Source organism: Xenopus laevis, chromosome 6L (assembly GCF_017654675.1).
Source record: "Xenopus laevis strain J_2021 chromosome 6L, Xenopus_laevis_v10.1, whole genome shotgun sequence".
NCBI classification, from domain to species: domain Eukaryota; kingdom Metazoa; phylum Chordata; class Amphibia; order Anura; family Pipidae; genus Xenopus; species Xenopus laevis.
This window is the reverse complement of record NC_054381.1, coordinates 29,694,097-29,714,688: the sequence shown is the minus strand read 5'-3', so window position 1 is coordinate 29,714,688 and position 20,592 is coordinate 29,694,097. Positions and strand designations below refer to the sequence as shown.

The window sequence follows — 20,592 nt, the reverse complement described above, 5'->3', positions numbered from 1 at the left end:
CCACAAAATCCTCATCCTCCTCTGCTATGGGCACCCCACGTAACACTTCCTCCACCACTGGCGCCCCTTCTTCACTGGAGTCAGAGGAGTTATTTACACGAGTTTCTTGAACTGAGTGATGCGCAACCATTATTGGCAGAAGAAGATGAAGGAGATGAGGACGTTACACCAGATATAATTCTGGCAGACAACACAACAGAGATGGACATAATGAGTGATGAGGAGGTCCCCGCTGCTGCTTCCTTCTGTGAGCTGTTAGAAGAAATTGATGCATCTGAGGAGAATGATGATGAGGAGATTGATGTTTTGTGGGTGCCCAGTAGAAGAGAGCAAGAGGAGGATAGTTCAGATGGAGAGACGGAGAGTCAGAGAGGCAGGAGGAGAATAAGACTTAGAAGAAGCAGGGAGGACAGCTCGCAGGGAACAGTAGGGCAACAACATGTATCGGCACCTGTGGTCAGCCGGCCAACGCACCCGCCATTGCCGCCAACGCCGCCAACTTCTACTGTTACCGCCAGATTGCCAGCTTAAAAAAGCTCAGCAGTGTGGGATTTTTTTAATGTGTGTGCCTCTGACAAAAGAGTTGTAATTTGCAATCAGAAACTGAGTCTTGGGAAGCCCAACACCCACATAGGTACAACTTCTATGCGAAGGCACATGAACGGCAAGCACAAAGCACTATGGGAGCAACACCTCAAAGGCAGCAGACAAACTAAAAGCCACCCTCCTTCTGGTCCAGCATCTTACTGCTCTACCTCTGCTGTCCTTGACCTGTCTGAACCACCCTCCACTCCGCCTTCCACCTTGACCACCAGTTCCCAGTCATCTGCCCCCAGCCAAGTTTCTGTGAGGGCCATGTTTGAGCGTAAGAAGCTAATGTCTGCAAGTCACCCCCTTGCCCGGCGTCTGACAGCTGGCTTGTCTGCACTCTTAGCCCGCCAGCTTTTACCATACCAGCTGGTGGACTCTGAGGCCTTCCGCAAATTTGTAGCAATTGGGACACCGCAGTGGAAGGTACACAGCCGCAATTTTTTTTCCAAGAAGGGAATACCACACCTGTACCACCATGTGCAGAGCCAAGTCACCGCATCTCTGTCACTTAGTGTTGGGGCAAAGGTCCATATGACTACTGACGCATGGTCCTCCAAGCATGGTCAGGGCAGGTATGTCACCTACACTGCCCACTGGGTGAACTTGCTTATGGCTGGGAAGCAGGGAATGCGTGGCTCAACAACAACAGTGGAGTTGGTGTCACCGCCACGGATTGCACGCGGTTCTGCCACCACTGGCTCTCTACCTTGTCTTCTTCCTCTGCTTCCTCCTCCTCTGCTGCTGGGTCCTCCTCCTCCACACCTGTGCACCCCCAGCTCCCCCTAGGCTATTCGACGTGCCAGGTACGCCGTTGTCATGCTGTCTTGGGGATGACGTGCCTGGAAAGCAGAAACCATACTGGATCTGTACTCCTGTCATCTCTGCAGTCACAGGCCGATCGGTGGCTGACCCCACACCAACTGAAGATCGGAAAAGTGGTGTGTGACAACGGAAGCAATCTGTTGGCAGCACTGAGACTGGGCAATTTAACACATGTGCCCTGCATGGCACATGTTCTGAATTTAATAGTCCAACGTTTTGTCTCGAAGTACCCAGGATTCCAGGACATTCTCAGGCAGTCCAGGAAGGTGTCGGCCCATTTCAGACATTCCTACACAGCCATGGCACGCCTTGCTGACATTCAGCAGCGGTACAACATGCCAGTCAGGCGTTTAATTTGCGACAGCCAGACTCGCTGGAATTCAACGCTCCTCATGTTGGAACGTCTGCTGCAACAACAAAGAGCCGTCAATGAATACCTGTTTGAACTGGGTGGTAGGACTGGATCTGCAGAGCTGGGGATTTTTTTCCCCCGTTACTGGGTGCTTATGCGCGATGCCTGCAGGCTCATGCGCCCTTTTGAAGAGGTTACAAACATGGTCAGTCACACCGAAGGCACCATCAGCGACCTAATACCCTTTGCTTTCTTCCTGGAGCGTGCCGTGCGACGAGTGACAGATGAGGCTGTAGACCAGCGTGACGAGGAGCAGGAAGCGCACGATTTCTGGTCGGAATCACCAGAACGAGCCCAGGCACCTGCTGCAACGCAGGGAGAGGTGTCAGAAGTGGAGTCAGAGGAGGAAGGTGGCTTTGTGGAGGAGGAGGACCAACAGGAGCAGGCTTCCCAGGGGGCTTGTGGTGACCTTTTGGGGACCCCTGGTCTTGTACGTGGCTGGGGGGAGGAGACCGTGGATGATATAGTCCTTGATAACGAGGAAGCGGAGATGGATACCTCTGCATCCAACCTTGTGAGAATGGGGTCTTTCATGCTGTCATGCCTGTTGAAGGACCCCCGTATCAAGAGGCTTAAGGAGAAGGACCTGTACTGGGTCGCAACGCTACTAGACCCTCGGTACAAGCATAAAGTGGCAGAAATGTTACCAACGTACCACAAGTCCGAAAGGATGCTGCATTTACAAACCAGCCTGCAAAACATGTACAATGCTTTTAAGGGTGATGTCACTTCAGGAACTCATCAACATTCCAGGGGCAGTAATCCTGCCACGAGCGCACCTGCAAGGACAATGCACTTTGGCCACTCTGTAACGTCAGACATGCAAAGGTTTTTCAGTCCAAGGCAGCGCCAGAACCCTTCTGGATCCACCCTCAAAGAACGCCTCGACCGGCAGGTAGCGGACTACCTGGCATTAACTGCAGATATCGACACTCTGAGGAGCAATGAACCCCTGGACTACTGGGTGCGCAGGCTTGATCCTCGCCTTGCCCCGCCTCAAGTGTCCTCTCAGAAAGGACCTTCAGTGCAGCAGGAGGGATTGTAACTGAGAAGAGAACTCGCCTAGGTCACAAAAGTGTGGATTACCTGACCTTTATTAAAATGAACGAGGCATGGATCTCGGAGGGTTACTGCACGCCGGAAGACTTGTTCTGACTCCCCATGCAGCTGTCCTTCTCTGCACGCCGCATGACTCCACACACAGCTGTCCTTTAGCGTCCTCCTCCCTCCGCCACCGTTACAAACTAGGGTGCAAACCCTACTGGTTTCATTTTAATCAAAACTTTTTTCTGGCCTCTGTGCTTCAGTGGCTGCGACAAAAAAAAAAATCATATTTTCAGCATTTATATGGCATATTTTTTCTGGCCTCTGTGCTTCAGTGGCTGCGACAAAAAAAAATTCATATTTTCAGCATTTATATGGCATATTTTTTCTGGCCTCTGTGCTTCAGTGGCTGCGACAAAATTTTTTTATATTTTTAGCATTCATATGGCATATTTTTTCTGGCCTCTGTGCTTCAGTGGCTGCGACAAAAATTTTTTATATTTTTAGCATTCATATGGCATATTTTTTCTGGCCTCTGTGCTTCAGTGGCTGCGACAAAAAAAACATAATTTTTCAGGAAAGTACACATGCCTAATTTTTCAGGGTTCTGCAACAGTGGCAAAATCGCATCTTTTATGGTCACCGCAGATGATCAATAAAGTAGACCAAAACTGGGCCCACACTGCAGAATCAGTGTTTTTTGGTTCACTTCACTGTACATTGAATTACCTCTGCCTGACCGTGCACGTGCGCACAAGCATGGTGACTGCTAAACACACCACTACAGAAATATTGCCACCAACAGGACGAACATCCTGGAGGTGACAAGCAACTAGTAATTAAAAACTATTATTTGCTCACTTGACGGTATCATTCATGAAAGCTCTTTGCGTTTTTTTGCGTTGCAGTAAGCGCCGCGTTTTGTCTTTGCGTGTGAACAGGCTGTAACCTTTACACGACTTGATTGGCATGTAGACGCCGGACGTTTTAAAGCAGTTTATTACACAAGTTTAGAAATGTAGTGTGATTTCTGCCCTTTACAGAACTCTGCAAGGATTTGATGGACATTTTAGGTTAGGTAGCTTTGCTGGCTAGTAATCTACCTTCTACTGCAGTGCTCTGTATGTAGCTGCTGTGGGCAGCTGTCCTGCTGCTGATCTCTCATCTGCTGCCTGTAACCCAATAGTCCTTGTAAGGACTGCTTTTATTTTCTTTTTTGTTTTTTTTACTTTGCTACTGTAAGAGCCCAGTGCTATTAGTCTAGCTGTGTTGGGGAGTGGGACTGGTGTGCTGCTCCTCCTAGTAGTTCACCACTACCAGCACCAACCAGAGTCAAAATTGTTACAAAGTATCTTATTTGCACCTGTTAGCTGTTCTGAGCTCTCTGCCAAAAGCTAATTAAGTTAGAAACTGTTTTTTTTTCTGGCTGTTCAGTTCAGAGAAAAGAGGGACTGGTGTGCTGCTCCTCCTAGTAGTTCACCACCACCAGCACCAACCAGAGTCAAAATTGTTACAAAGTATCTTATTTGCACCTGTTAGCTGTTCTGAGCTCTCTGCCAAAAGCTAATTAAGTTAGAAACAGTTTTTTTTCTGGCTGTTCAGTGCAGAGAAAAAAGGGACTTTCCAGTACAAAAGAGGGACAGGGGGTTGAGTGGTCAAAAGAGGGACAGTTGGGAGGTATGCAAGTGCCACCTAGCTGTGTGAGCTTTTTCACATTCTGTCTAAATAACAATAATAATTCCGTGTCCGTAAACATCACATGAGTGATGTTTTTACAGCAGCAATAATATATTCCGTATCCACTACTGTATACGTTGCCCTTGCAGGCATTGTTTGCCCAGTCTTTAACCAAGTGCCACCTAGCTGTGTGAGCTTTTTCACATTCCATGTCCAGAAACATCACCTGAGTGACGTAGTGTGATTTCTGCCCTTTACAGCACAAAACGCAGCGCTGTGTCAACAATGTATTTTTCAGATACATTTTTGCCCTTGATCCCCCTCTGGCATGCCACTGTCCAGGTCGTTGCACCCTTTAAACAACTTTAAAATCATTTTTCTGGCCAGAAATGTCTTTTCTAGCTTTTAAAATTCGCCTTCCCATTGAAGTCTATGGGGTTCGCGACGTTCGTCGCATTTTTTCCTCCGTTCGCTACATCCCTATATATGATGGATAAGTGGTGGATGTTTATTTTCTACACCAACCTGACTTTGAATTGATCGGGTGCAACTGAAAAGAAGAGTTTCGGACTGCCATGTATTGCTGTATAAAACAATGGGCCCAATATCCCAGAATCATGAACTTCATCATCACCCGTATTTATTCTAGAAATTAAAAGCTCACTAGACAGCTTTGCAATTTTTCCACTCAGCGTTAACTGCAAATATAAAGATATAGACAATCATTTTTACTTGCACTTTAGAGAGATAAGTCGCTGTAGTGAAAGTTTGTTATTTCAGCATGTTTTGCTAGACACAAATAAATGTTGAAGGACAAATTGCTTCATCGTGACTTCATTAAAGAAGCCATTAAAGAGTAGGAGAGCAATACATTTAAAACATCTACACTGTAGATGTTACCATTAAGAATGCTTTATTTTGCTTGTTTTCATTGTTCTTTGGTAATAACGCTGTATACTCTGTAGATTCTACAGAGTATACAGTGTTATGATGAAAGAACAATGAAAACAAGCAAAATAAAGCATTCTTAATGTTAACATCTAGAATATTCTATTAGACCTAAAGCCTGAAAACTTGCTTTCAAAATGGCCTGCATCTTGTGACCTTTCTCCATCTCTGCATCAGAAATGGTGAGCAAATAAAGCAGAACTGCTGCTTGATCAGTTCCACCTTACTTCTGATGTTTACTGGTCCATAATGATATAATAGTTTCCACTATAGCAGGCTGTTAATGCGATAAAGAGATTGCATTATATTCTGGGTGCTCAAGAGCTAGGCTTGGGCCCCTAAAACTGACAACCAATATAAGAAATAAAGACATGTACACCCGGCCAGCAGCAGATGTGTGTTCAGAAGATAAGGCAGAGTGTGGTTTAGTGTAATTAACATTAAAATCTTGACATCACTCAGCCAGGCCGCAGCAAAACAACACAATCACTTATTCTCATTAACAAGCAGAACATTAGTCACGTTGCATTGAATGAATTTCAAAAGAACAAAGAACATGAGAACACACATTTAGACTTGAAGGAATAAACTTTCATTTTAAGTAATGAAAATGGTTCTTCATGTTGAAGATGCCTTCTGTGTGCATGGAAAGGCAGTTTGATAGGGCACACACAGAGTGAATTTTGGTACAGAAAGAATTAAGTATGCTTTTGCACTGATCTGGCTGATCCCATGCCTGATGGTGAACAAGAAATGACCACAGGTCGCCATTTCTCCTCTGGTGTATACACGTGAGCTTAGTGTTTACGACCTATTAGGTTTGAAGTACTTGCTCCTATTTAGTTTTAATGCATGCTTTAGAATCAGGGATTTTAAGATTCAAAGATTTCAATCAACAGAAACTTTAATGGAATGGTAGTACACTTGAAAGAGTAATAACAAAATCATAAAATTGTGTCACATTATAAACACTATTGTAAAGTTTATTTTTGTAAATATATTACCAACTGGGAATTAAATAGATGTTTCCTAGATGGATGTTAAAATCATTTTAGATGGTCAGAATATAGATATAAAACTAATCTTTCAAGGAGAACATTTATATTAAAGAATTCATGGGCATTAGTAAAGATTAACAACATTATGAACTAACATTATTCACGCTGGGTTCATGAGTCATAGATTAAGGCAGCTCATTGCTTTTGTTGACAAGACGGTGTAGACAGTTCATATAATTCATAATCTTATGAAAGTTTTTTCAGGCAAGCAATACTTCTGCTATTAGTTAATATAATACATTAGAGTGGCTGTCATAAATAAAAACAACCTAAACAAAATGCTTACAAACAGGAGATAAGAAAAAGGACTACAGTGCTTCAGTCCCAGTCTGATACTGCTTTAGAGAAAAATAAATTGTTCTGAAGAAATACAGTACGAATTTTATATGGTGGACCCATGTATGCCGGGTCTATATAAACACAATAAACATTATGGTCTAAGACAGAGTTTGAAACACTAAGGGGTCTAACATCTGATAATCTTAGTTTGCCATTTATAATAGAAAGATTAGAGAATTTGTGATAACTACTAAAATGGTGGTAGTAAAAGTACTATTGTCTAACAAAGATTAAAGGTGGCCATACACGGGCCGATAAAAGCTGCCGACAGACTGTGTCGGCAGCTTATTGGCCCGTGTATGGGGGCCCCTGACGGGCTTCCCTGATCGAGATCTGGCCGAAAGTTGGGCAGATCTCGATCGGATGGGTTTAAAAATCCCGTCGGATCGCGGCCACATCTGTTCGTTGATGCGGTCCCGCGATCCGACCGCCCGTTTAGAATGCTAGGATCCGATCGTTGGGCCCTAGGGCCCACGATCGGATCTGCCCGATATTGCCCACCTCAAGGTGGGCATATCGGAGGGAGATCCGCTCGTTTGGCGACATCGCCAAACGAGCGGATCTATCCATGTATGGGGACCTTTAGTCTGCTCTCTAAGTATCTAGGAATCTACTGAAAGGAGGAGGTTAGGGGATTATTTATCAAAGGTCGAATTTTAGAGTTTTAGACCTCCAATGAACTCACAACTCGAATGGTTTCTAATTATGAAAAAACTTGAATGGAAAAAAGTCCAATCAGTGAATTCGGGGTTAACAGTACGAAAACTCAATTTTTTTGCGGCTTCGGCAAAAAAAACTTGAATCACTCAAATTAACCTATTTTTCGAGCGAAACCCTCAGAGAAAAACACGAACATTATGAAGGCTATTAACACCTTCAAATGGTTCAAGGGACCTCTGTTCTACGTGACCTCTACTGGTTTTAGATGGTGCATTTTCGGATTCAAGCTATTTCCAGGGCTGGGGTAAAATAAATCTCGAAAAATTTGAGTTTTTTAAAAAATACTCTAAAAATTCTAAATACGATTTTTGAAAATGTATCATGGAAAACACAACTCGACCCTTAAAAAATCTGCCCTTGCTGTTTTTAAAAATCCTTTTTCTCAAATTATCTTATTATTGTTTTTATGATCATTGTTCGGGTATGCACTAAGCATGGTAGTATATAATTTCTATTAGGATTATTTAGAATTAATAGATGTTCAGGGCAGTTGGGCACAGTGACTTAGCAATGTTTCTTTTGTTTATGTATGCTCTAAACCTGGCACTAGACTAGCAAGGGTTTTTCTCACCAAAAACTCGATCAATTTGAGTTTTTCACCCCAACTACACTGACTGAGTTTTTTACATTCAAGTTTTTTCTTAGATTAGAAACCATTCAAGTTGAGAGTTCATTTTTTTGTTTATGATATCCCCCTTCTCTTTAATAATAAAACAGTAGCTTCTGCTTGGTGTAGTTTTTATTTCTAAATTACATTGTTTTTACTGCAAATAATTCACTCTACCAAACAACAAATATATTTTTTTTACTTGTAATATTGGTGTGAAGGCAGCGATCTCAGATCATTTTGCCTGGTCATGTGCTTTCAGAAAGAGCCAGCACTTTAGTATGGAACTGCCTTCAGGCAGGCTATTATCAGTGTAACTGGAGGAGTCGCAGCAGGAGCTGGCTTTTAATATTGAGTGCCATTCTTAGATCTACCAGGCAGCTGTTATCTTGTGGCAAGGAGCCATTATAGGGTTACCTTCCCATTGTTCTATTGTTAGGCTGCTGAGGTAGAAAGGGAGGGGGTTGAAATTACTCCAAAATTGCAGTGCAGCAGTAAAATATGACTGAAGTTTATGAGAGCACAAATCACATGACTGGGGGCACCTGGGAAACTGACAATATGTCTGTCTAGCCCCATGTCAGATTTTAAAATAAAATATTAAAAAAAATGTTTGCTCTTTTGCAAAACTGTTTCAGTGCAGAATTCTGCTGGAGCAGCACTATTAACTTATGCATTTTGAAAAAAACATGTCTTTCCATGACAGAATCCCCTTAATGGTAACTAAGCTGCATGAATCCATATTGATGGAAAAACAATGATACTGGGTACTGTAGTTATGGTATGGGTTATGAGGGATGGTGATACATATTATGGAAAGACCCCTTATCTGGAAAACCAAGGTCCTAAGAATCCTAGATAATAGATCCCATATCTGCACTACAAACACTTCATTGAAATGCAGTCAGATTAAAACCTGTAGTGTAATCGAGTCCTTGAAAAGGGTTGCAACCATAAAGATGGGGAATTTCATAAAAGTTTTATCACAGCCATTGGTACATTTAAATCTGACTTTGGAGATAAGCTTCCTGCTTATCAAACTGAATATAGTGCTTGAACTCCAGTTTTCTGCATTGGCTACAGTGGCGATTGTGCAAAAGTATAAATATTTATTTTTATATCCTCAGACAGAATATGGTCCATTATATCACAAGTACTGACCAACTATTCTTAAATTTTTGCAAAATTATAGAAAAAATGGGTCAATACCTTGTGACAAAGGCAGAGAAATCTAAATTTAAATTATTATTAAAGTCTCTCAATTCAAAATCCCTAAATCAGAATTATATTATTTCTGTGGGATGCTAAAGAAAACAATCAAAATATTCATATTAGGGCAATTGTAAGGTATATTGCTGTATCAATCAGTTTTTGTACTGTGGAATATGTTGGCATTTTATTATTAATAATAATAAGTCTAAATGACATGTCTGATACATGTACAATACAGCATATTATAAATTGTTAAAAGATTTTTCTTTTTACATGGTCAGTTTTTCGGATTGCCAGACTATATTTTTTTTAATATAGAATATAATATGATTTTCTTTTTTCATTCACATTGTGCTAGGCAGTATGAACATAAGGAAGGAGACAAAAAGGACAGTATATTGTACTTGTTTGTACAAAGGCACCATTACCAAGAACTGTTTTTGAGATAATGTAACTCAGTTACATGAGATGCTTGAAGGCTACGGAGACATAACAAGGTTCAACCAAAGAGACCTTAGTCATGACATGGATCTAGAGATATGTATATAATGAAGAGGGGCACAAGAGGTGAACAAGTGTATAACAAGAGATTACAGAAAAGATATAATGGCGACACCAAGTAAATGGTCTTGAAGGAAAGGAGGAACATTTTAAATTGTGTAGGACTTAATAAACAGCTGGAAGAAGGATTCCAACAGCAAAGAAGAAATTGATTTAGCGCATGCTGCTATTTTAAGAATGGACTGTGCCACAGAAAGGTAAGAAGTATAGCTAGATGTAATGAACACTGTGGAAAAGACCCAGACATTTTAGTTGGGATTCAGCAGCAGAAAGTATAGAAAAGAATATTTAAAACAGGGTGTGAACCAATGAAAGGTGCAGATTTTAACCATTTTTCTTATGAGAGAAGGTTAAACATGTTTTTGTGTTAGCATATATATATGCGCTGTATTTTATGAGAGTATTAAGTGAGGAACAAAATAATGATTTCTCTGCTGAACAGAAATAAAATGTTATCGCTGTTAAGTACTACATTTTGTTTATAACCACATGGGCTCAAAATGCTTCCTAAGCAAGCCTGAAGCTCATTTTTACTGCGTCAAAGAAATGGAACCCGTAAACTCCATCCCATGTAGTCCCAAGTCTAATGTCTTTTTCTTAACTCAAACTGTTTTCCTCTTTTTACTTAATTCTGTAGTTAGTGCATGCAGAAGTGGTTATAATCAATTACTATGATTTTAATTTATTACCATTAAACTAATCTTACATATAATTTATATGAAAAATGGTATATACTGATTAACAAAAACTGGAAAACACTAATTAACAGGTTATAATAAAATAAAAACAACTATTTTATAAATGGGATATTTTTTGGAATGCAAATATGATCCTTCACACAGTTGAACGAAATAGAATCATGTGAATGATTTGCTATTCTGTACTATTTAGGGAATGAATCAAGCTCAACAGGCTGATCAATAAACAGCGGTACTTCTAAATAGATAATACAATGTTTTAGGTTAATATGCAATATAGAAATCTGCTTAGAGAAGTCATATTGACTTATTATGGAAAAATCTGTTTTTGAGTATTGGAAACAGAATTTAAAATAAATGCTAATTTTGGGCACACTTGTTTACTCAACAATCACACATCTTGAAACAATGCAATTTTCTTACTCAAGAGAATAATAAAAGCATTCCTATGGCGATCTTAATTATCAAAAAGTAAAGTTCAGTTCCCGTTTCAAAATCAAGACAACTGTTGCACCATATACAAGGGAAACGGTTTAGTTGCTTGATCATGATTACTTTTTTCCCCACCGTCAATGCTCTCCTATGTTATACGCCTCAGCTGGTCACCACCTGACACTTCCGAGCAGCCCTATTCCTGCTGGGGTGAGAATGATTATGCATTTACTCAGCACGAAACAATCTTTACAACTCAGCACGCAAAGACAGAAAACCATGCTGTCAGCAGATTGCGAACAGGCGCCACAGTGGGCAACTCATATGTCGACCAGAAGAACATGGTGCACTGGTGATCAAATCACAGTGAACATCTGCTAAAGCACAGCTCTATCCATGCTCACAAGTATTCCATCAATGGAAAAGCCATTAAGCATGCCTTAAACAGGTCATGATTTAAACAGTAGTAGGTAATGAGCCTCATTTTGCACTCAGACTAAAATGCAAGGGATAGTAAGCAACAGATTTTATATGATCACTCTATTTATATTAAAGAGGAAGTGATCACATGAATATGGTTTAATTATATTAATGTGCATACATTGGATTGATGTAGAAAAAGGATTCTTCTTGATGAACAGGAAGTTTCACATCAAGCTTTTTAAAGGAGAAGCAAACCCTTAAAATTAAAATGGCTAAAAATGCAATATTTTATATACTGCACTTATTGCACCAGCCTAAAGTTTTAGCTTCTCAACAGCAGCAATGATCCAGGATTTCAAACTTGTCACACAGGGGGTCACCATCTTGGAAAGTGTCTGCGACACTCACATGCTCAGTGGGCTCTGAGCAGCTGTTGAGAAGCTAAGCTTAGGGGTTGTCACTAATTATCAAGCAGAAAATTAGGTTGGACTTTAATATAAGCTGATGCTACAAGGCTGATTATCATGCTAGTTGTACTGGTTTCTGTGCTGTAATGTCTTATAATGTGACATTTATATTCTATGTGTACTGTATATTGTGAGTGGGTCCCTAAGCTCAGTAAGTGACAGCAGCACAGAGCATGTGCAGTGAATCGGCAGAAAAGAAGACGAGGAGCTACTGGGGCATCTTTGGAGAAACAGGTCTTCCCTGCTAAAGGGCTGTGGTTGCCTTGGACTGGTACAGAAGCCCAAAACATAATGTACAACATTTGTAGCCTACTTCTTTATTTAGGCTTTAGTTCTCTTTTAACTCTTTTGATAAAACCATTGTCAATAGATGTTTATTTTTTTTATATGAACTATTAAAATATCAAAAGTAGAACAACTCTAAAAGGCACTTTTATGATGCTTTCTAAATTCACCTCAGCATGCAGATGCAGCATCATGAACCTCTATTTAACATGTTAGTGTAAAACTAGTGTAAATTCAGGCCAAATGCCCACAAGTGACTAACTGGAAAAGGATCTTTTCTGTGCCGTCCACACTAACTACCGATATATGTCAATAAACATGCCAAACTACCCGAGGAAGCAACTTTTGGTGAGAAGAGGAATTTACAAAACAAAATAAAAAGTGGCTCCTCATGTTGAAAACATCATGTGGGCTTTCAAGGCTATAACTATGGTGATGTACTTATTTATATGATGAGTAGGAGCTGTCACAGTGATATAATATCTATAGACTACAATGAATAAGCAAACCAAGTTATCTTAAAGGGAAATAAAGTATATCACGGTTTAATTCTCTGTGTAAAATTATTTTCAAATTTTACAACAGATAAGCATAAAACCCCTTTATAATTGATTTTTTTTTGTTATTTTCAAAAGCCAGTAATATAATTTTCACCATCATAATAATAATCCTAAATTAATCAAGCGCAGTAAAATATTAGAATATTAATGCACAAAGTTAGAATGAACAGAGTTCCTAAGCTCCTAAATGAAAAGTAAATGCACACCAAATCAAATTAAATCCAATATAAAGTTTAATAACTTTTTCCAGTAAACTTCTTGTCAGTGCCATTATCTTTAAGGGCAGTTAATTATGCACTCATATTTGGAAAATTTATCTTGAACTTTCTGAATGATTTCTCCAAGGTCTTCTTTCATTAATAAAAATTCCAGTGGTCAGAATTTACTTTCCCACAATTAAACCCCATACTGATGGTTTAGAATCTAATATGATGATGGTTCTTCTTAAAGTGTTATTTATATTTATATTTTATGCCTCAAAACAGCACCTTCTTCAAAGTATGAACTGTACAAATATATATATATAAACAAGGTTCCATAATAAATTCAGAATTAATTACTTTTAAATGATCCTGCCATGGGACACTTTTGCAGAAATCAGCTTTTTATAAGTAATGCTATTTTGTTCACCTTTAAGACATTTTTTGATAACCATTTTTAGATAACTTATAGTATTGTTCCTCGCTGAGAAAATCCCATTGAGGCATGTTAAGGAAACACACACGGGCGATCCCTTGCTATTGATATTTCGAGCTTGTGAAGACGTGAATCTAAATTTCAGAGTGAGAAATAGATCAATGAGTTAGTTACTGAGAGTTGTCTCTTGGATACATATCTAAAGAACATGTGCATTGCGAGGAAGTCTGGGATTAGAGCCAATCATTAAGATTCAGGTATTGCACAGTCTGACAGAGGATTTTTTGAGACATCAATATGAGAAGAAGAATTTCTGATTGTTAGTAGGTACATATACTAGTGTTTTAAGCAAGATTTCAGAAAATCCTATAACATTTTTCTAGTTTATGTGAACAGGTCATGCTTATGTTTTACATTGAAGAAGATTTTCTCTGTTGCGAAGTCACATTGCCTATAAAATAGTAATTCATTGATTAGAAACTGTACTTAGAACCAAACCACCTTCCACCGAATACTGATTAGGTCAACTGTGCAAAGACATCTGTGGCTGGACTCATAACAGTCTTCACAACCCTTATTGTCAGCTACAGGGACAGTGGTAGGAAGTCTGAAATATTGGAGTTCCCTGGTGTTGTTATAAGGAAAGTCAGCAATTCTTTCAGGAAAATGGACAGACTGCTAAAAAAAACCTTCATACAGCAGGAAACATAAAAGCCACAGCAAGGAGTTTGTGGGTACAAATAAATAGATGTTTGCCAACTTGTTCCAGTCAAACTTTTTGTTTCAATGTTTTTTGTATACCTTGGTTTGACAAGTTGACAAGTTTAATGAGTTTACTACGATAGGGGATATATGTGGTGGAAAACAAAAACTTTACACATTTAAACTTTACAACTTTTATAATGAACCCTCCAAAAGTAGCCTACAAACTTCCACTTCCCGTCCACACAAGTTTCCAAGATGTTATATGCCCCCCCCCCTTTTTTTTTTAAGTATCTTATGTGTAGATTCATTTTAAAGTGCCTAGGGGAATACAAGTGAAATAAAATTTCTTTGTGGAATGTAAATTTGCTAAGGTTTCTAAGACTGCAAGGGTAATAAATGCACCATCAATACATAATAAAACAGAATTGTATATAAATCATCATAGTAAAAGTTAAATCAATTAATGTTAGGAAACAGCATTCTCCTCTGCTACTTTATAGTCATAAAATATGGCAGTTTATTTAATGTGACAATGTTATGGTGAAGTATAAAGTTACATAATATACATGATTTTCTAATCCTCTAAAAAGCTTAGGCTTGTGATTGATCATAGAGGCTGCTTATGACTCTCCTGAGTATTCCAAATGGCACTATAAAATGAAACCTTGGGTAATTCATATTTACTAGCTGAATGTATAAAACAAAAAAGAGAATGCATGTAATATAATTTATACGTATATAAAGGAAAAAATAAATAGGTGCACTCTCACAGACAAAAGGAAATCGTCTTTGAACAGGAATGAAGAATATTTTGTAAAACAGGTAGGTTATCATACATGGCACAGAATTTTGTATATAAAGCAAAAAATGTTAGAGCTTTAGAAGATGCTTTCTCAAAACAAATGAGACCAAAGAGTTGGTTCTGTCTGGTTTGGCTACACTTAGCAATTTACATATAATGGTAAAAGCAAACAATTTATTTAAAAAAAAAAAAGTGCCCCTTTTTAGGTAGGACAACCTTGAATCATGGACAGGAAAGGGGTGGAATGGAGGCATGGTCTAAGTTTTACTTTCAGGCATGTTGGAGAACATGAATTTTAAACATTGATATAATTCATTGCAAGAATTATAATGACATCTCTTCACTGTTATTTTTAATTCCCTCCGTCACATTTTCCACCTACTGTACATAAAAATGTGGTGTGGAATGTGAAAATTATTACCCCCAAATAAGCAGAATGGAACTAAAAATGTTTTTGTTTACATTTTCCATATTTTATATAAATGTTACTATTAAAAACTGTCACAACAAACAGTAGGATTAAAAAATAGCACTAACAAAGCATAACAGAATTCTTCCAATTCATAAGTCAGTTTGACATGTGCTAAAGCCCCCACTACAATTTATGTCTCACCTTCTGCATTCAAAGTTTGCCTTGTTTTTTTTATATCTTTAAAAGGAGAACTTCCTGTGGAAAATTTTCACTTGCATCAAATTTTGTTACACGTCAAAATTATTTTTCCACCCATTGACTTCAATGTGTTTCGCAAATTTTTCAGCAAACCGAAACAGATTCACCCATCACTAGGTATGACTACTTTACTAATATGTTAAGACTGCTACTAAGAAATATTTACTAAACCTTGACCTATGGGTTCTTCCTTTTGCTCTACTGGTGTGTGTAAATTATCCCGAATGGTTGCTGCCACGACACCACTTAATGTGTAAATCTTAAGTGTAAACCCTTTCAGATTTATACAAATGTAATAACAATAGTGGCTTCTTCAAGAGAACAGTGTTTATCTGTCACTTTTTAATACAGCAATAAAAATAGGAATATCAAAGCAAGGGAACAAGCAATGGTATTTGGCAACTTCTTAGGGAAAAGCAAGAACTGCATGATACAAAGCATAATACTGTTCACTTATAAAGCAATGTTGTTATACATGTGGATATATGGGCTGATAGAAAAATAATAATGCAAATCCCTTTGAAGCTTATTTACAGTGACTGTACTATAGCCTATTGCACAGCAGGATATAGAAATTCTTTTGGTAGAAATTCAATAATAATAAGTGATATTAATATAATTTAAAAATGTGGTTCCTGCAGTTTTCTTGTTTACCTTTTAACATGACATGGAGACAGCTATTTAGAATGTGAATTTATCTTGCACTGACCCACTGTGTATGTAGAATGCAGGCATGACGAGCGATAGTGTTTTTTTTCCCCAGTAATATTGCCATATAAGGCGATCATCATCATCATAATCATTTATTTATATAGGACCGACAAGATATGCAGTGCTTTACCTAGTTATAACAAACAGGCATGACTTGTCCATTATAAATCAAATATTCCAGAAACACAAACAGAAATGTATGAACAATTTTACTGACAATAAAAAAAAAGGATAAAACAAAACAAATATGTAACACACATCACTCAACAGCCTGTGAACCCCAACTCCCAGCACACTAAAACAGCCCATTTCTGAGGATAACCAGACCTGAGTTTGACAATCATGATATATAGTGATGGGCGAATTTGCGCCGTTTCGCTCCGCCGGAAAAATTCACGAAACGGCACTGGCGTCTCGTTTTTTTTGACGCCGGCGTCAGTTTTTTTTCGTCGCGGTGAAATTTTTTTTGACGCAAGCGAATGTTTTCAGGCGAATTTTCACGGGCGTTTCGCGAATTTATTCGCTGGCGTCGAATTTGCGCCTGGCGAATAAATTCGCCCATCACTAATGATATAGAAGCAGAGTGTGATAACAAAATATGTCAATATAGTACCACATTCTGCTTAGAAACTGTGATGTGAAGGCGAACACCTACCTCAAATTCTTCTGCTTCTGTCAGTAATTTTGCTGTAGTGATTCTGGATTCATATGGCGGTAAGGCAGGCTGGAGGGAAAGATACTATTATTAGAAAGTATAATAAGCAGGCAATGACATTTAGAGCAAGTTAGTATTCAACACAATCAACAAAAGAAAATCTACAATTATTTCAATAAAGAATTCTGGATGTACACATCTGCACACAAATGAGAAAAGCTGGCCCAATATTCTTCCTTGATGGAAGAACACAAAATGTTATTATGTAGGCGCATTCATTCATATCATTCTTGCATGCTAAACTCATTGTGAATATGTGTGTGTGTGGGTGTGTAGGCCAGAGGAGTGGGAACATATAAAGGTACTTCCTTTTGCAACAGAATCCAGAAATATCTATCTCTCACTTGCCTTAAAAAACAGCATTGTCTGTCTGTCTCTCTTGCGCGCTTCCGTAAAAAAAAAGAAGAAAAAACTGAATTGGCGCATTTTGATCGCCTCTAAGGCCTGGAATATGCAGTGCAACTTTGGGTTCAGTCCTTAAGAAAGAAATTAATAAACTGGAAGGAGTACAGAGACGTTCAACTAAAGAGGCAAAGGGAATGGAAGAACTAAACAAGACTATCAATGTTGTTTCCTCTAGAGAAAAGGCACTTGTGATAGGACATTGTGATAGAGGAATGGAGTGTTCTTCCTGGTAAGGGAAGTGAAGCTTGGCAATACACAGTTGGAAGATATTGTGATCGCTGATGCCTTTAATTTCTTGAGGGACTTTGATATATTCTTAGACAGCAAAAATGTCAAAGTCTACAGTAAAAGCCAGTGCTGCAGTTAGCCTTGTGTCTATAAGCGAGAGTGTGTGCATAATAAATTGCCTATGTAACACGTGGAACAAATAGTTATGACCACCATCTGCTTGGTTTTAGTCATAAGTATTTAATGAGAATGGCAAATGGCATTACCCTTCAAGTTTTAATTTAGGAGGAAACTAATTACAGCAAATGTCTAAAGACAACCAGATTATATAAATAGTAACTCTCACCATGCAACTATTTGAACCAGACCCTGAATTAATTAGCTTGATGTTCTTAATGCCACCCAATCATTTTAATGGTCACCAGGAGTGGGCTGACTGACCTTTTTCCAAGCTTTCTCAGCAAGACATGTACATTGTTTTGACAACAGGATTAATGTGCCATGGATTAGGTGCCTCCTGTAAATTAACAGTATGAAAAAAAAGAGGAAGCTACAGTATTCATGCAGATGAGGTCCACTGAAGCCACAGAATACTCTGAGGCAACTGTAGATCAGTGTGGATCACAACCTTAAAGTCACAACTTTTTTAAGCAATGTTAAAAAAAATACAATACAAATGATAACATTGTTTCTATTAAAATAATTAAATAATAGTAACGCTTAATATGTTTTTATAACGTCATAACATCCCATGTTGTCAGTGCTTGAATGATTGGTGCAAATTTCATCACGGATGAGTACAAAGATCCAAAGCTATACAAAACCTGACAAAGAACCAGGAAGCTGGAAAACAATCTTTGATGGACTAGCCAACACAATCAGCAGAACTCATCCCTACTGTGCTCTTGCGTTAAGAGCTTCGGTGGTTAGAGAAAAAATTCTTACAATTCAGCTACACTAAGAAGAGCATGGGTTAATATTTCCACTGACTATTATTAAAAACTGACAGGCAGAATTGAAAAATTCTGCAGAGCTGGGTTTTCTGCAAATGGAGGATTTTTTTGATGAAGGTAGAGTCATATAAATAGACATATAAAATAAAATGAATGTTTTGACAATGCCAATATATTGGCTGTAATTTTCAATCAATTCAATGCTATGTTGGTAAACAAAAGCATAAATTTCTATAAAAAAACAAAGTTTATATCAATTGGGTAAGTCCTGTATAGTCTACCTAACATACTGTCCAGGCAACATTTCAGTGACATCACCAGATAAATGATGGCTAGTTAGTTGAAGAGAAAAATGAAGAACATTTATTTCATCACTCAAATGGGCATCTTACCTCAATTCAAGATTTTTGTGGCAAAAATAAATTCTAACCTGAGTTTCCAGAAACTCGAATATTCAAGAAAAAAAAGCAGCATCAAACACCTGACGAAATTCATGAAGTAGAAGTTGAAATCTCAAAATTCAAGTTATTTTTCAATTTGAAATATGACAGACTCACTGAAAGTAAAGACTAGAATGCCATTTCACTATGTTCAAATGTTTATTCATGTTTCTGAGCTACTGAGTTTTCAGCACAAATGGGAGTTTTGAGTCCTTTTTAAATTCAAAGAAAACTAGAAAATTCCAATTTTGATAAGTCTGACTTCCCTGGCATGATAACAAACAATACAGTCTGAAATGTGCTGCTGATGATGATGATGAAGAGATATATTTCTAAAAGTGTGTATCCAATTTTACAAAAATAAACTGTATTATTTGGCATAAGTCTATCGATGAGTACAGTAAGAAAATTGTATGTGTCTATAATAAACATATATCAAATCCCTTGTGGTTTAACAGAATTGCAAAATAGCCAGATCTGATCAAGTTTTATTAGTTATGTCTGTATTGAAAAAGTATATTACTTTCTCGACAGCTTTACAAATGCATCTCTAAAACCAAGAATTTTCATAAAGCGAGACTTTTTTAGCAACTTTACAGCACTGACATGGCAAGGGGCAGATTTATTAAGGTTCAAATGGTAAATTCGAATTTGAATTTTCGATTTTTTGTGTCAAAACTCACAAATACAAATTTAAAGGCACTGATTCTAATGTAAATTTGAATGTGAGATTGATTACACCTCGACCATGGAAACAGTTCTAATAAGAATATTCGCCACCTAAAACCTGCCGAGTTCTTTTACAAGTCAATGGCGAGATCCATTGAACCATTTGAATATGTTAATTGCCTTCCTGAAATTCAAATTTTTTTTCAGAGGAAAACTCGATTCGAATCAAATTTGATTTAAATTTTCAGGTCGGGACTATTCGATCGAATACTAGACGTTCAAGTTTGTTCATAAATAACCTCCCATTCGATTTGTGAGTACATTAGAATTTATTAAAGTAAAAAAAAAATATTACATAAATTCGAAAATTCGACCTTTGAGAAATAACCCCCTTAAAGTATCTTTTTTCCCCAGTTATTCTTACTGGGAAAGCAAGTTTATTTGTAATACATTTGCTATCTCTTCCAAAGCAAATGTATTATAGTATGACAATTGCTAAAGCATAGATTTTCTGTACATCAGGGACACAAAACTACATTTCTGAAAAATAAGCAAACAAACTTTTTTTTTCGTTCACGGTGCACCAGGGAAAAGAACATAAGGTTGGTGGTAAATAGCCTATGACTTGCAAATGTTGTGCTAAGCAGTATCTACCCAGCTCTGCGGGTCATTATGAAAGCAGAGTCTTGTTGGTAATTTTGTTAGGCTGCAAAGCATTACAAAGTCTCAGCGACCTGTCTCAAATGCAAACTGTGCAGAATTTTGTGGTAAACGGTCAGAAATCCACTTTTTTGATATAAGT

At 38.2% G+C, this 20,592-nt stretch overlaps 1 protein-coding gene across 1 annotated transcript in view; it reads right to left on the bottom strand.

The window, feature by feature from the left end:
* The window catches only part of LOC108718825 (probable assembly chaperone of rpl4), a 240,769-nt gene that overhangs the window by 155,454 nt on the left and 64,723 nt on the right, over window positions 1-20,592 (bottom strand). Inside the window, exon 8 of the mRNA XM_018267301.2 lies at window positions 17,036-17,104. Within this exon, the coding sequence (XP_018122790.1) occupies window positions 17,036-17,104 (69 nt within the window). The remainder of the gene's footprint in view (window positions 1-17,035; window positions 17,105-20,592) is intronic.